This window comes from Mustelus asterias, chromosome 17, assembly GCF_964213995.1.
Source record: "Mustelus asterias chromosome 17, sMusAst1.hap1.1, whole genome shotgun sequence".
NCBI lineage: Eukaryota > Metazoa > Chordata > Chondrichthyes > Carcharhiniformes > Triakidae > Mustelus > Mustelus asterias.
Genome location: NC_135817.1, coordinates 22,159,510 through 22,174,172, shown reverse-complemented (window position 1 = coordinate 22,174,172; position 14,663 = coordinate 22,159,510). Strand labels below are relative to the sequence as shown.

At 47.2% G+C, this 14,663-nt stretch overlaps 1 protein-coding gene across 2 annotated transcripts in view; it reads left to right on the top strand.

The window, feature by feature from the left end:
• Window positions 1-14,663, top strand: part of LOC144506368 (actin remodeling regulator NHS-like) — a 529,732-nt gene that overhangs the window by 435,852 nt on the left and 79,217 nt on the right. For both annotated transcript variants that reach the window (XM_078232382.1, XM_078232383.1), the window contains exon 3: window positions 6,598-6,719. In XM_078232382.1, the coding sequence (XP_078088508.1) occupies window positions 6,598-6,719 (122 nt within the window). The remainder of the gene's footprint in view (window positions 1-6,597; window positions 6,720-14,663) is intronic.

Here is a 14,663-nt window from a genome sequence, read left to right as displayed (position 1 = left end):
AGCGTATTTACACACCGGGCCACAGAGTGTATTTACACACCGGGCCACAGAGTGTATTTACACACCGGGTCACAGAGTGTATTTACACACCGGGCCACAGAGCGTATTTACACACCGGGTCACAGGGTGTATTTACACACCGGGCCACAGAGCATATTTACACACCGGGCCACAGAGCGTATTTACACACCGGGTCACACAGTGTATTTACACACCGGTCCTCAGAGCATATTTACACACCGGGCCACAGAGCGTATTTACACACCGGGTCACACAGTGTATTTACACACCGGGCCTCAGAGCATATTTACACACCGGGCCCCAGAGCGAATTTACACGCCGGGTCACACAGTGTATTTACACACCGGGCCTCAGAGCATATTTACACACCGGGCCACAGAGCGTATTTACACACCGTGTCACACAGTGTATTTACACACCGGGCCACAGAGCGTATTTACACACCGGGCCACAGAGCGTATTTACACACCGGGCCACAGAGCGTATTTACACACCGGGTCACAGAGTGTATTTACACACCGGGCCACAGAGTGTATTTACACACCGGGCCACAGAGCGTATTTATACACCGGGCCACAGAGTATATTTACACACCGGTCTACAGAGCGTATTTACACACCTGGTCACAGCGTGTATTTACACACCGGGTCACAGAGTGTATTTACACACCGGGTCACAGAGTGTATTTACACACCGGGCCACAGAGCATATTTACACACCGGGTCACAGAGCGTATTTACACACCGGGCCACAGAGCGTATTTACACACCGGGTCACAGAGCATATTTACACACCGGGTCACAGAGCGTATTTACACACCGGGCCACAGAGCGTATTTACACACCGGGTCACAGAGTGTATTTACACACCGGGCCACAGAGTGTATTTACACACCGAGTCACAGAGCGTATTTACACACCGGGTCACAGAGTGTATTTACACACCGGGTCACAGAGTGTATTTACACACCGGGCCACAGAGTGTATTTACACACCGAGTCACAGAGCGTATTTACACACCGGGTCACAGAGCGTATTTATACACCGGGTCACAAGGTGTATTTACACACCGGGCCACAGAGCATATTTACACACCGGGTCACAGAGCGTATTTACACACCGGGTCACAGAGCGTATTTACACACCGGGTCACAGAGCGTATTTACACACCGGGCCACAGCGTGTATTTACACACCGGACTACAGCGTGTATTTACACACTGGGTCACCGAGTGTATTTACACACCGGGCCACAGAGTGTATTTACACACCGGGTCACAGAGCGTATTTACACACCGGGCCACAGCGTGTATTTACACACCGGACTACAGCGTGTATTTACACACTGGGTCACCGAGTGTATTTACACACCGGGCCACAGAGTGTATTTACACACCGGGCCACAGAGCGTATTTACACACCGGGTCACAGAGCGTATTTACACACCGGGTCACAGAGTGTATTTACACACTGGGTCACAGAGTGTATTTACACACCGGGTCACAGAGTGTATTTACACGCTGGGTCACAGAGTGTATTTACACACCGGGTCACAGAGCGTATTTACACACCGGGTCACACAGTGTATTTACACACCGGGCCACAGCGTGTATTTACACACTGGATCACAGAGTGTATTTACACACCGGGCCACAGTGTGTATTTACACACCGGGTCTCAGATGAGTGAAAGATAGAAATCATCCATGCTGCTGTGTGGATTGAATTGCCTGACAGATATCATGTCTTGCTGCTCCCTCTTTGTATCGCTGTGCTGGTGGAAGCCGTGATTGCTTCATTCTAAGCTGTGTCTGTCTGAATCAATTTAGCATCACTTTGTCATTTGAAAGTCCTGTGTAAAACAAATAGTCTCTCCGGGCAGTGGCGTAGCCCAGTGAGCAGCTGGCAGCCTGCGGATTGGGCGAATCAGCCTCGTACTCTGCCATAATGAACTTTCCATCGAGGATCCTGCTGTGAGCTGCTACTGCGGTGCTGGGTTCTGCAGAGGGAAGCAGTTGGTGGGACCATGGGCCGCTATCGCAGAATTGGTGACAGAGGTACAGTTGGCAATCAAACTTAAGTTGAGTTTTAAAAAATTGTGTGTGTGTGTACATTATTTGTGATGTTAGTCTTTAATGGTGTATTGTAGCTGCTGTGAATTACAGTGAAAGTGCCTCACACTGAGTATTTTGCTGTATTCCCCCTCCCTCCCCGCCCGCAAATACTGTTGTCAATTCATTGCTGACTTCTTGGCTGTGAGCAGACAGAAACCGTCTCTGACCTCGATACAATAGGACTTTATCTTAATAATGTAGCCCTGATCGTTGGTAGTTTTTTGCCCACTTTTAGTGGCCATCTTGTTGTTTTGTTCGCTGGCTTCTTGAATGGGTTTCTTACTTGGTTTTGTCTCAATAAAAAAAAAATGAGAGCATGTTTTCGCTTGGCGAATCGGAGCCAGTGCTCTGGACGGTGAATATTTAGCTCAAGATCAGCTTGTGCACGCTGCTGCGGATGCAAGTCCTTATCCACTTTGAATAAAGGGTGGAGATTTCAAGCTTTTGTGGGCTAAGTCACACTCTACTTCCCTCCACAGTTTACTGACTGCTCGCAATGTCAGAGAGTCAAATCGATACAAGCTAACAGACCCATACATTCGTGTCAGTGGGAAGCCTCTGATGACAGGTCAGAGCATGACAAAAAACACAAGCTTCCTCGCGATGGGTTGCTAGATCACAGCTGTATACTTATTTATGTCTTTTAAAAGCATTATTTACCACGAACTAAACAGGTTTTAGGTTGGAAAGTGAAACAGCCACTTGGAGGCACTTGTTCTTTGGCTCGCAGCTTGAGAACCTGGTTTGGGATTAAGTTCCAACTCTCCTGATACTGTCCGACAGAAGGATGTAACTGACTGTCAAACACAAGGCTGTAATTTGCTGTACAACACAAGGATGTAACTTACTGTATTTGATTTGATTTATTATTGTCACGTATTAACATACAGTGAAAAGTATTGTTTCTTGCGCGCTATACAGACAAAACATACCGTTCATAGAGAAGGAAACGAGAGGGTGCAGAATGTAGTGTTACAGTCTTAGCTAGGGTGTAGAGAAAGATCAACTTAATGCAAGGTAAGTCCATTCAAAAGTCTGACAGCAGCAGGGAAGAAGCTGTTCTTGAGTCCGTTGGTACGTGACCTGACTTTTGTATCTTTTTCCCGAAGGAAGAAGGTGGAAGAGAGAATGTCCGGGGTGCGTGGAGTCCTTAATTATACTGGCTGCTTTGCCGAGGTAGCGGGAAGTGTAGACAGAGTCAATGGATGGGAGGCTGGTTTGAGGATGGATTGGGCTCCATTCACGACCTTTTGTAGTTCCTTGCGGTCTTGGGCAGAGCAGGAGCCATACCAAGCTGTGATACAACCAGAAAGAATGCTTTCTCTGGTGCATCTGTAAAAGTTGGTGAGAGTCGTAGCTGACATGCCAAATTTCCTTAGTCTTCTGAGAAAGTAGAGGCATCGGTGAGCTTTCTTAACGATAGTGTCGGCATGGGGGGACCAGGACCAGGTTGTTGGTGAACTGGATATCGAAAAACTTGAAGCTCTAGACCCTTTGTACTTTGTCCCCGTTGATGTAGACAGGGGCATGTTCTCCTTTACGCTTCCTGAAGTCGATGATAATCTCCTTTTTGTTGACATTGAGGGAGAGATTATTGTTGCCGCACCAGTTCACCAGATTCTCTATCTCATTCCTGTACTCTGTCTCGTCATTGTTTGAGATCCAAGCCACTATATTGGTGTCGTCAGCAAACTTGAAAATTGAATTGGAGGGGAATTTGGCCACACAGCATAGGTGTATAAGGAGTGTAGTAGGGGGCTGAGAACACAGCCTTCTGGGGCACCGGTGTTGAGGATGATCGTGGAGGAGATGGTCTGTGAATTAGGAAGTTCAGGATCGAGTTGCAGAGGGACAAACGACACAAGGATGTAACTTGCTATCATGAACGAGTGTTAAAGTCAGCAGCATGTCACGCTGAGACTGATATTGAATAAGTCAGGCCTCCAGGTATTGAAGGGAGTGGGTGCAGGCACAAGGGATGGTGGGCAAAGATTCCTGAATGGAAATAGCTAATCTTACAAAAATAATTTGAAACTCAACTAAGAGATAAAGACTGTTAACCTTTCAGTTTCTTGCACCATTGAAGGTGTGGTGGGGTTGGTTGTAAAGAAATGGAAGTTACAATATGTACCAGGGACTGTTTCTTTTGAAAAGCAGCCGGATGAGCGGGATAACATTTAAACCGTCATCTGAAAAGTATGTATTCTAAGTTACAGATCATGCCATTCAATATCTTGTTGATAAGTCTGCGTCCGCAAATCCATTCATTTGTAAAGCTATCCAGGCAGCAGTTTTGCCTGCTGGGAACATCCCGGCCTCAACCGGGATATTGGGTTCATGTCACACTATTTGTAACTCCCACAGTTGCCTGGACCTGCAGAGTTTCACTGGCTGTCTTGTCTGGAGACAATACACATCTTTTTAGCCTGTCTTGATGCTCTCTCCACTCACATTGTTTTGTTTCTTAAAGACTTGATTAGTTGTAAGTATTCGCATTCCAACCATTATTCATGTAAATTGAGTCTGTGTCTTTATAAGCTCTGTTTGTGAACAGAATTCCCACTCACCTGAAGAAGGGGCTCAGAGCTCCGAAAGCTTGTGTGGCTTTTGCTACCAAATAAACCTGTTGGACTTTAACCTGGTGTTGTTAAACTTCTCACAACATCCAAAATGACAGATGAGAAGAAGAAAGAAAATCTCACGTTGATATTGCACCATCCGTGACCCCTGGGATGTCAAAAAATAACTTTGCAGCCAATGATGTTCTATTTGAATTGTAACATTGGAGAGTGGCAGGCAATGTGTGCACAGCAAGGTCCCACAAACAGCAATGAGATAATGGCCAGGCAATCAGTATTAGTTGTAAAGGTTAAGGAACCAATATTGGCCAGGACACTGGAGCGAGAACTCCCCTCCTTTCCTTCATAAACTGTCTTTGATCTTTTACGTCCACCCAGCAAGGCAGATAGAGCCTCAATTTATCATCGCACCCAAAAAACGTCACCTTCAACAGTGGCACTCTCTCAGTACTGCATTGGAGTGTCAGCTTAGCTTTTGTGCTGAAGACTCTGGGCCTAAGAGAGGCTGGCAGAGTGGGCAAGGTGATGGGTGGGCCCGAGGCCACATACCATTCACAAAGAAGGAACACTGACCCCCGTTAAGTCAGCGGTGGGAATGGACCAACACACGGATTCTGTCCGCTAACTCATTAGGTCCATTAATAAGCCACTTACATGTCATTGCCCCAAAGCACACTGGGATTTAATGGTGGTTCAATATTGCTCCCTAACTAGCGTGGATTTCCCATGAGTCCAGAAGACCAACCTGCAAATCCTGACACGTTTGGCAGCAGCCTCCAAGGAGGGCACTTTATCAAAGGCACTCAGTCCCCGATCAAGCGACCTGGCATCAGGAAGTGGGGTGCCCATTGCGGGGCAGCGCCCTGCCCTTGCACACCTTTTTCACCTCATTGGCAACACCCCCAAACCCCCCCCCCCCCTCCAACCCTCGTTCTGCCCTCACTCACCTGTGGCCTGGGTCCTTTGTCAGTCTGGGAAAGATGCCTTTGGCGGTTGCAGTAATGGCAACAGCCGCCGCTCCCGGTAGCGCTGTCAGACAATGGAGAGATGCCAATCTCTAATTGGGCAGCAACTCTCAGGGGAGGGGATTTGCTTCACTGGGGTCCTCAATCCCAGGGAAGGCCATATTCTGGCCTCCCCATCGCAGTGATGTTGATCACCTGCAGGTTCTCCAGCTGGTGCGTGGGACTCGCAGCAGGAACACTAAATCCCATGCCACCATACAGTGAACATTTTAACCTGTCCTTCAATAAGCAGCTTACCACAGCGATGATCAATTGTTGGACCTGGACCTCGCTAACTGAATGCAGCAGAGAACCATAGAATCCATAGAATCCCTACAGTGCAGAAGGAGGCCATTCAGCCTATCAAGTCTGCAACAACTCTCTGAAAGAGTCCCACCCAGGCCCTTCTCTCTGCCCTATCCCCTTAACCCCATGTATTTACCCTGGTTAATCCACCTGACCTACACATCTTTGGATACTGAAGGGCAATTTAGCATGGCCAATCCACCTAACCTGAATATCTTTGGAATGTGGGAGGAAAGCAGAGCACCTGGAGAACACCTACGCAGACACGGGGAAACTGTGCTAACTCCACACAGAGAGTTACCCAAGGCCGGAATCGAACCCGGCGCCCTGGCGCTGTGAGGCAACAGTGAAAGATGCAAGTATGAGCTCTGAAGAGATGGAATCCATTGATGTAAACTGTCCTGGAGCACAAGTGTTGGTGAGAGCCTGGACTGCAGTCGGGATTGATGGCAGATTTTCAGGGCAAGCAGGTTTTTTTTTAGTTTCATCTGAAGTGGGACACTGTCTCTCAGTTGGCAGGTTGCAGAATTCAGAGATCATGTTTTAATTTTGATTTGTGTTCTCGTTTCATGGCAGAACGACAGAGACAGCTCGGCGAGAGAAGATTAATGAAACCCCCTTCCATGTTGCCCCCGCCACTGCCACTGATACAACACCGCCACAGAATCAGAGCCCAGAAAAAGCAGCATTTCTCAACGGTAAGACCATACCTCCTGTCACACTTCTCTCAGTTTGTCATGTTTCAGACAATGGACATTGTGATCACACAGTACTTCATACATTGATTCCTCACAGGGTGTGTCGAATGTTCTGCTGAGGATGAATCTGCTTGGTTGTCACTGCCCTTGCGGAGGTTGGATTAGATCGCAGTGGAAGTACAAGTGGGTACCCAGCGGTCATGAACAGTGGGCAGGGTCAACAGTCTGTTGGCATGAAGTGCCACTCTCTGTTGCTTGGTCTAATGTTGAAAAATGCCTGAACACTCCCCATAACAGAGCAGCACAAGCACTTCTCTGTGCTTTACAGGAAGCAGGAATATGTATAAATTATGGAGCAGTCCCGAACAAAATCCAGTTTACCTATGCAGTTTTAATTTTGATTTTTGATTCGAAACTTGGGCCTAAAGTGGGGCAAATTTACAAAAAAGATACCATGTACAATGAGCTAAATTATTTATGTAAGCACAATCAGTTAGAGTAGTGATTGGCATCAGGGAGATTAGGTCCTTAAATGACCTGCTGTTGCCTTGAATGAATTGACCTGAACTGGCCCATTGAGCACTCTAGATTTGCACTCTGGTGGCAGTTCACGGGAGAGGATTCACAATCTAGGAGCAGGTTCCCAAAGACAAACATGTTTCTGTTCCCTCAGGATTCCTCAACCAATATAATTTTTTATGTTTATTAAAATTCTACAGTGGTGTGCCAGACAGCCAATTTCCCACGCCATTCCTGAGCATGATGGCAGCTCCAAACATGATGGTGGCTGGAAAGTCAAGTGGCCAGCCACCCAGCGAAGCATTAACTTTTAAGCAACAATAATGGAAGGGGTGTGTCATTCCTGCAATATTTCTTTTGAGTGCAGTACCTGCTGTTGCTGAATGAGACACTGTGTCGGCATCTTATCAAGTTAAATAATATAGTCTGCTCCTGTTTCCATGGTAACAGACAGTTACTGTGCACCAACAGGTCTCCCTCCCATGTGTCAGTCATGAGCATGGCGTGTGCACCCTAGAGACAGCGCACTATCAGTGCTGTCAGCACCTCTCTCCACAGAAGCTTATAGGTTGGATGTTATGGGACTGCTTACGCCGCGGTCGACTTTACCAAGGCCGTCCTGCTGTGATAATATACTGAGGGCGGCCTTATCAAGGTGAATGTGGGACTTCTGCTCCTCAGGAAAAAGGAACCCCTGCCCATGAGAGCTGCTGGCCAATCAGATTCGCCAGAGCCTGAGTTGTTCCAGCTTCCAGAGTAAGTAGTGGCCATGGCTGGCACTGAAGGTGAACAAGTGTCACGTATGTCAGGCCAAAGTAAGTCGGGGCTTCTTGGGCTTGGGGGGAGGGAGTTGAGGAGGGTCAGGTTTTGAAGGCACAGAGTGGGGCCTTTGGGGCAGATGCTCCTGATGCACATTGGGCACCCCCCCCTGCAAAGGAGGTACCACCCACCTCCCTTCCCGCATTTTCACCTCTGATAGTGAAAAAAGGGGCTGGTCACTTTCCTCCCCCCCGCACCACCCCCCCCCCCCCCAATCATATGATGGCGGCAGAGGAAGAATTAAGCCTTTAACTAGCCCTTAATTGACCAGTTAAGGGCCTCAAAAGGCCTAAGAGTTGACAGGCAAGATAGCACCTTGCCTGCTCACCATATTAGGGGGGATGTTTGGGTGAACCTGTTGCAAACTGTACTGATGTGACGTTGCAGCAGTGCGGTTTGAAAATACGCCTCATTGCGAGGGACATGGAAATCTAATGCTCTGGAAATCATTGATTCCTACAGTGCAGAAGGAAGCCATTCAGTCCATCGAGTCTGCACCAACCACAATCCCACCCAGGCCCTATTCTCGTAACCCTGCATATTTACCCTGCTAATCCCCTTGACACTTGGGTCAATTTATCATGGCCAATCAGCCTAACCTGCATATCTTTGGAATGTGGGAGGAAACCAGAGCACCCGGAGGAAACCCACGCAGACACAGTGAGAATGTGCAAACTCCACACGGGCAGTGACCCGAAGCCGGAGTTGAACCCAGGTCTCTGGCGCTACGAGGTAGCAGTACCAACCACTGTGCCACCGTGCTGCCCCAGTATGGAGATGTATTTAAATTTCACAAGCAGTACAGAGGGCAGGGAGACACCAGTGGGGGGGCCTTAAGCGAGACTTAACCCCGGTCGCGAGTGTCCCAAGCATTTTTCTTTTAGTGCAATCAGCTTCGCGCTGGAAATCAGTTAGTTTTGTTTTGAGAGAATCCCTGCCTTCATTGCCGGCAAGGAGTGGGGAAAATCGGAAGTTGCGATTTCATTGGCGAGATTCGTGACTTCCGGCTTTCACCAGGTCATGAGCCCCCTGCCGCCATTCCCATGGACAGCTGAAGCGAGAATGTTTTGTTCTGCCTTTTTCCTCTCAGACTTTCACCTCCCTCCCTTTGTCTCACATACAAGGCTGTGGACCAAGTGCTGGGAGACGGGATTAGAATAGATAGGTTCTGATGGCAGGTGCAAACATGGGGTGGCACAGTGGTTAGCACTGCTGCCTCACAGCAACAGGGACCCAGGTTCAATTCCAGCCTCGGGTCACTGTCTGTGTGGAGTTTGCACGTTCTCCCCGTGTCTGCGTGGGTTTCCTTCGGGTGCTCCGGTTTCCTCCCACAGTCCAAAAATGTGTGGGTTAGGTGGCTTGGCCCATGCTAAATTGCCCCTTAGTGTCAGGGAGCTGTCAGGGGGATTAGTAGGGTAAATATGTGGGGTTACGGAGATAGGGCCAGGGTGGAATAGTGGTCAGTGCAGACTCGATGGGCCGAACGGCCTCCTTCAGCACGTCGGGATTCTATGATTTTTCTATTCTATGATGGGCTGAAAGGTCTCTTTTTGTCCTGTAAGCCTCTGTGGCTGGAATCTTACCACCGTTCACACTGGCTGGGATTTTCCCATCCCACTGCAGTGAACGGTGATTTGGCTGGGCGCCAAATTCTCTGACCTCACTGCAGCGGGAGTGTGGCATGAACGGATGGTAAGATTGTGTTCTATGACTTTCAATAGCTTACCTCCTGCTTTTACCCGCGCTGATGGCCAACACGAAGGCTCTTGAGATGTTTTACCGTGTTGAAAGTGCTTTGTTGTACTGGCTGTTGTACTATCTGGGGCAGAAAGGGAAAACAATATACTCTGGACTCTGCTGGAAGATGTGCTGGAAAATGTGCATGCCTGGATGGCTGGTAAAGATAGAATCAGGTTCAACTGTGGTGCCTTCCACTCCTGGCTTCAAAGCTCCATAGCCTGACAACACTCGTACATAGGCAATGTGTTAAAAAACTGCTTCAGCATCACCTTCAGGAGAGAGAGGAGACTAGCGTCGGGAACCTCCGACCCCATCCCTGGCTGGAAGTCTCTGGTGCCATTGCAGTGAATGGAGTTTTGGCTGAGCGCCAAATTCTCCTTTCTCGCTGGGAGCAGGGTGGGGACGCACGAGATTAAAGAATCCTTCCCGCCCAAGGTGTAAATTAATACAAATTAAAATCTTAAAGAAGGTTTACTGTGCTGCTGGTGAAGCAATGTGGGGAATTTCACCCCCCAACAAAATAGGGAGAAAGAGCTATAGGTATGTCAGGAGTAAAAGAATGACTAGGGTAAGATTAGGGCCAGTCAAGGACAGTAGTGGGAAGTTGTGCGTGGAGTCTGAAGAGATAGGAGAGGCACTAAATGAATATTTTTCGTCGGTATTCACACTGGAGAGGGACAGTGTTGTCGAGGGGAGTACTGAGATGCAGGCTGTTGGACTGGATGGGATTGATGTTCATAAGGAGGAGGTGTTAGCAATTCTGGAGAGGGTAAAAATAGATAAGTCCCCTGGGCCGGATTGGATTTATCCTAGGATTCTCTGGGAGGCTAGAGAGGAGATTGCAGAGCCTTTGGCTTTGATCTTTGTGTCGTCATTGTCTACAGGAATAGTGCCAGAAGACTGGAGGATAGCAAATGTTGTCCCCTTGTTCAAGAAGGGGAGTAGGGACAACCCTGGTAATTATAGACCGGTGAGCCTTACTTCTGTTGTGGGCAAAGTATTGGAAAGGATTATAAGAGATAGGATTTATAATCACCTAGAAAGGAATAATTTGATTAGGGATAGTCAGCACGGTTTTGTGAAGGGTAGGTTGTGCCTCACAAACCTTATTGAGTTCTTTGAGAAGGTGACCAAAGAGGTGGATGAGGGTAAAGCGGCTGATGTGGTGTATATGGATTTCAACAAAGCGTTTGATAAGGTTCCCCATGGTAAGCTTTTGCAGAAAATACGGACGCATGGGATTGAGGGTGATTTAGTGGTTTGGATCAGGAATTGGCTAGCTGTAAGAAAACAGAGGGTGGTGGTTGATGGGAAATATTCATCCTGGAGTTCAGTTACTAGTGGTGTACCGCAAGGATCTGTTTTGGGGCCACTGCTGTTTGTCATTTTTATTAATGACCTGGATGAGGGTGTGGAAGGATGGATTAGTAAATTTGCGGATGACACAAAAATCGGTGGAGTTGTAGACAGTGCAGAGGGAAGTGGCAGGTTACAGAGGGACATAGATAAGCTGCAGAGCTGGGCTGAGATGTGGCAAATGGAGTTTAATGCGGAAAAATGTGAGGTGATTCACTTTGGAAGGAGTAACAGGAATACAGAGTACTGGGCTAATGGTAAGATACTTGGTAGTGTGGATGAGCAGAGGGATCTGGGTGTCCATGTGCATAGATCCTTGAAAGTTGGCACCCAGGTTGATAGGGTTGTTAAGAAGGCGTACGGTGTGTTTTCTTTTATTGGTAGAGGGATTGAGTTTCGGAGCCAGGAGGTCATGCTGCAACTGTACAAACCTCTGGTGCGGCCGCCTTTGGAGTATTGTGTACAGTTCTGTTCGCCGCATTATAGGAAAGATGTGGAAGCATTGGAAAGGGTGCAGAGGAGATTTACCAGGATGTTGCCTGATATGGTGGGAAGATCGTATGAGGAAAGGCTGAGGGGCTTGAGGTTGTTTTCGTTAGAGAGAAGAAGGTTAAGAGGTGACTTAATAGAGGCATACAAGATGATCAGAGCATTAGATAGGGTGGATAGTGAGAGCCTTTTTCCTCGGATGGTGTTGGCTAGCACGAGGGGACATAGCTTTAAATTGAGGGGTGAGAGATATAGGCCAGATGTTAGAGGTAGGTTCTTTACTCAGAGAGTAGTAAGGGCGTGGAATGCCCTACCTGCAACAGTAGTGGACTCGTCAACATTAAGAGCATTCAAATGGTTATTGGATAAACATATGGATGATATTGGAATAGTGTAGATTAGAGGGGCTTTAGATTGGTTCCACTGGTCGGCGCAACATCGAGGGCCGAAGGGCCTGTACTGCGCTGTAATGTTCTATGTTCTAATTCCCTCCTGAATACAATGTGAAAGTTTTGAGTCAACCTATTTAGTAGGTGTTTGACAGCACTAAAGATACATGGGTTAATGTGAAAAGCTGAATCCATGTTAATGGAGTAACTAAAGAAATTGAATGTCACTAATCTGCTCAGTATCATTAAAACCCATTAATGTGTCAGCAGAGAGCTGAAATCACAAAGGTTCCAAATGTTATGTGACCCTTTGAGATGCATCTTCTGAGCCAGAATGGAACGCAGTAATTTTACCCAAAGTAAACCAACCTGAACAAGGAGATCAGGGGCCTTCAGGAAGTAATTATCAAATGTTAATGGTAGTACATTAGCATATTAATATAATGCCAGCCTCATGATAAGACTGTTGTAACCGCGTGTCACGATGCATTTAGAACCACAAAGCAGGCAAAAAGATTAGAGACATCACATCAGGTTCAAGCAGTTATTGTTTCAATAAAGTTGATCGATCACTGCAAGTGCCATCAAAGGAAATCTTTTAATTACAGAACAATGGGTGATAAATTGGGCTCAGTCACACACATTCTTGGGCAGTATGGGTATTAGTGCCATTAGGGATCAAAAAATGGCACATTCGGCCTCCTGGCAGGCTTCCAGTGTAAAGCACACCAGACACCAACTTGGTGAAGCCATTAGCAGCATGCAGAGTTAACATCTGCCAGAAGTATGCGGAGCAACCAGATTGATCTGTGTGTATCACTCATTTGATGCCCATTTTGCCATTTTGAATCTCCATGCTCCAGCAGATGCTCCTTCTTAAAGATACCAGGCTGACACAATGGGCTATTTAAGCATCGTCCATAATGTACTTCAGAGTATTACGTTCAATTCTGGTTGCCACATTGCAGGAAGGATGCGGAAGCTTTGGAGAGGGTGCAGAAGAGGTTTACCAGGATGCTGTCTGGATTAGACGGTATGAACTATAACAAGAGGTTGGACAAACTAAGGTTGTCTTCTCTGGAGTGGCAGAGGCAGAATGGAGACCTGATGGAAGTCTATAAAATTATGAGCAGCATAGATAGGGCTGACGGTCAGAATCTTTTTCCCAGAGTTGAAATGTCTAATACTAGGGGACATGCACTTAAGGTGAGAAGAGATGAATTCAAAGGAGATGTGAGGGGCAAGTTTTTTACAGAGAGAATGGTAGGTATCTGGGACACACTGCGGAGGAAGATATGATATTTTAGATAAGCACATGAATATGCAAGAAGTAGACGGATATGGATCAAGGGCAGGTAGAAAGGATTGGTTTAATTTAGTGTCATGTCGGCACAACATTATGGACTAAGTGCCTGTTCCTGTGCTGAATTGTTCGATGTACAGATTAGTTTATGGGTCAATTTCCTCTTTCTGTTGCTACAATTGTATACATTATAGGTATCTGAAGTTTCAAAAGTCTGGTGTGCCTGGTATTGAAGTACGTTTTGTTGGCTTCAAGGCTAATCATTTGCTCCCAGCCAAGAATAGAGCATGACTGGGCAGAGGTTACACAGAGCAAGACAAGTTGCCAGAAGAGGAAGGAGTGAAATATTTTTAAGGCCGAACTAGATAGTCTTGATTAACACAGGGCTGAAAGAATATCAGAAGTAGGCAGGAATGTGGGGTTGAAGTTGCAATCATGATCAGCCACGAACTTATTGAATGCTAGAGAAGGCTGGAGGGGCCGAGTGGCCTATTCCTAATTTGTATGTTTGTATGAAGGAAAGGGAAGAGCAAGAGGCCACATTTGTCCATATTTGGGGTGGCACAGTGGCACAGTGGTTAGCACGCACAACACTCACAGCTTCAGCGACCTGTGTTTGATCCCCGGCTTGGGTCATTGTCTGTGCAGAGTTTGCACATTCTCCCCGTGTCTGCATGGGTTTCCTCCGGGTGCTCCGGTTTCCTCCCACAGTCCAAAGATGTGCAGATTAGGTGCACTGCCCATGTTAAATTGCCCCTTAGTGTCCCAGGATACGTAGGTTAGAGGGATTAGAGGGGTAAATATGTGGGGATGCAGGGATAGGACCTAGGTGGGATTGTTGTTGGTGCAGATTCGATGGGCCGAATGGCCTCCTTCTGCACTGTAGGGTTTCTATGATTCACGACATTGTTCAGGGAGCAATTCTCCTCCCTCAATCTCAGCGAGGAACAGTATGTGAGAGGTCTGTGCTTTACTGAGAAGCTCCTCACCAAAGCTTGCCACCAGCTGCAGCCACAAGTGCCCTCAGGGCAGGGTGTGAGTCACATTGCCATTGATTGTGAAGGAGACTGTGGAGATGGACTTTTATGCATCTGGCTCCTTCCAGGCAGGATGTGAAGATATTTGCAACAACTCCAATTTGTAGTGCACTGCCCTCTAAGAAAAGTTCTATTTTAAAAGTTAACTTTATTTCATCCCCTCCTGCTTGAGTTAAGCAGGCAGAGTGAGTACTATGGCTTCACTAGGATTGCAGTTTTCTCAATGGTGCAGCGTGCCATCAACTACACACGTGTACTATTTTGTAAACGGCACTTGTCAACCCTGCAATTA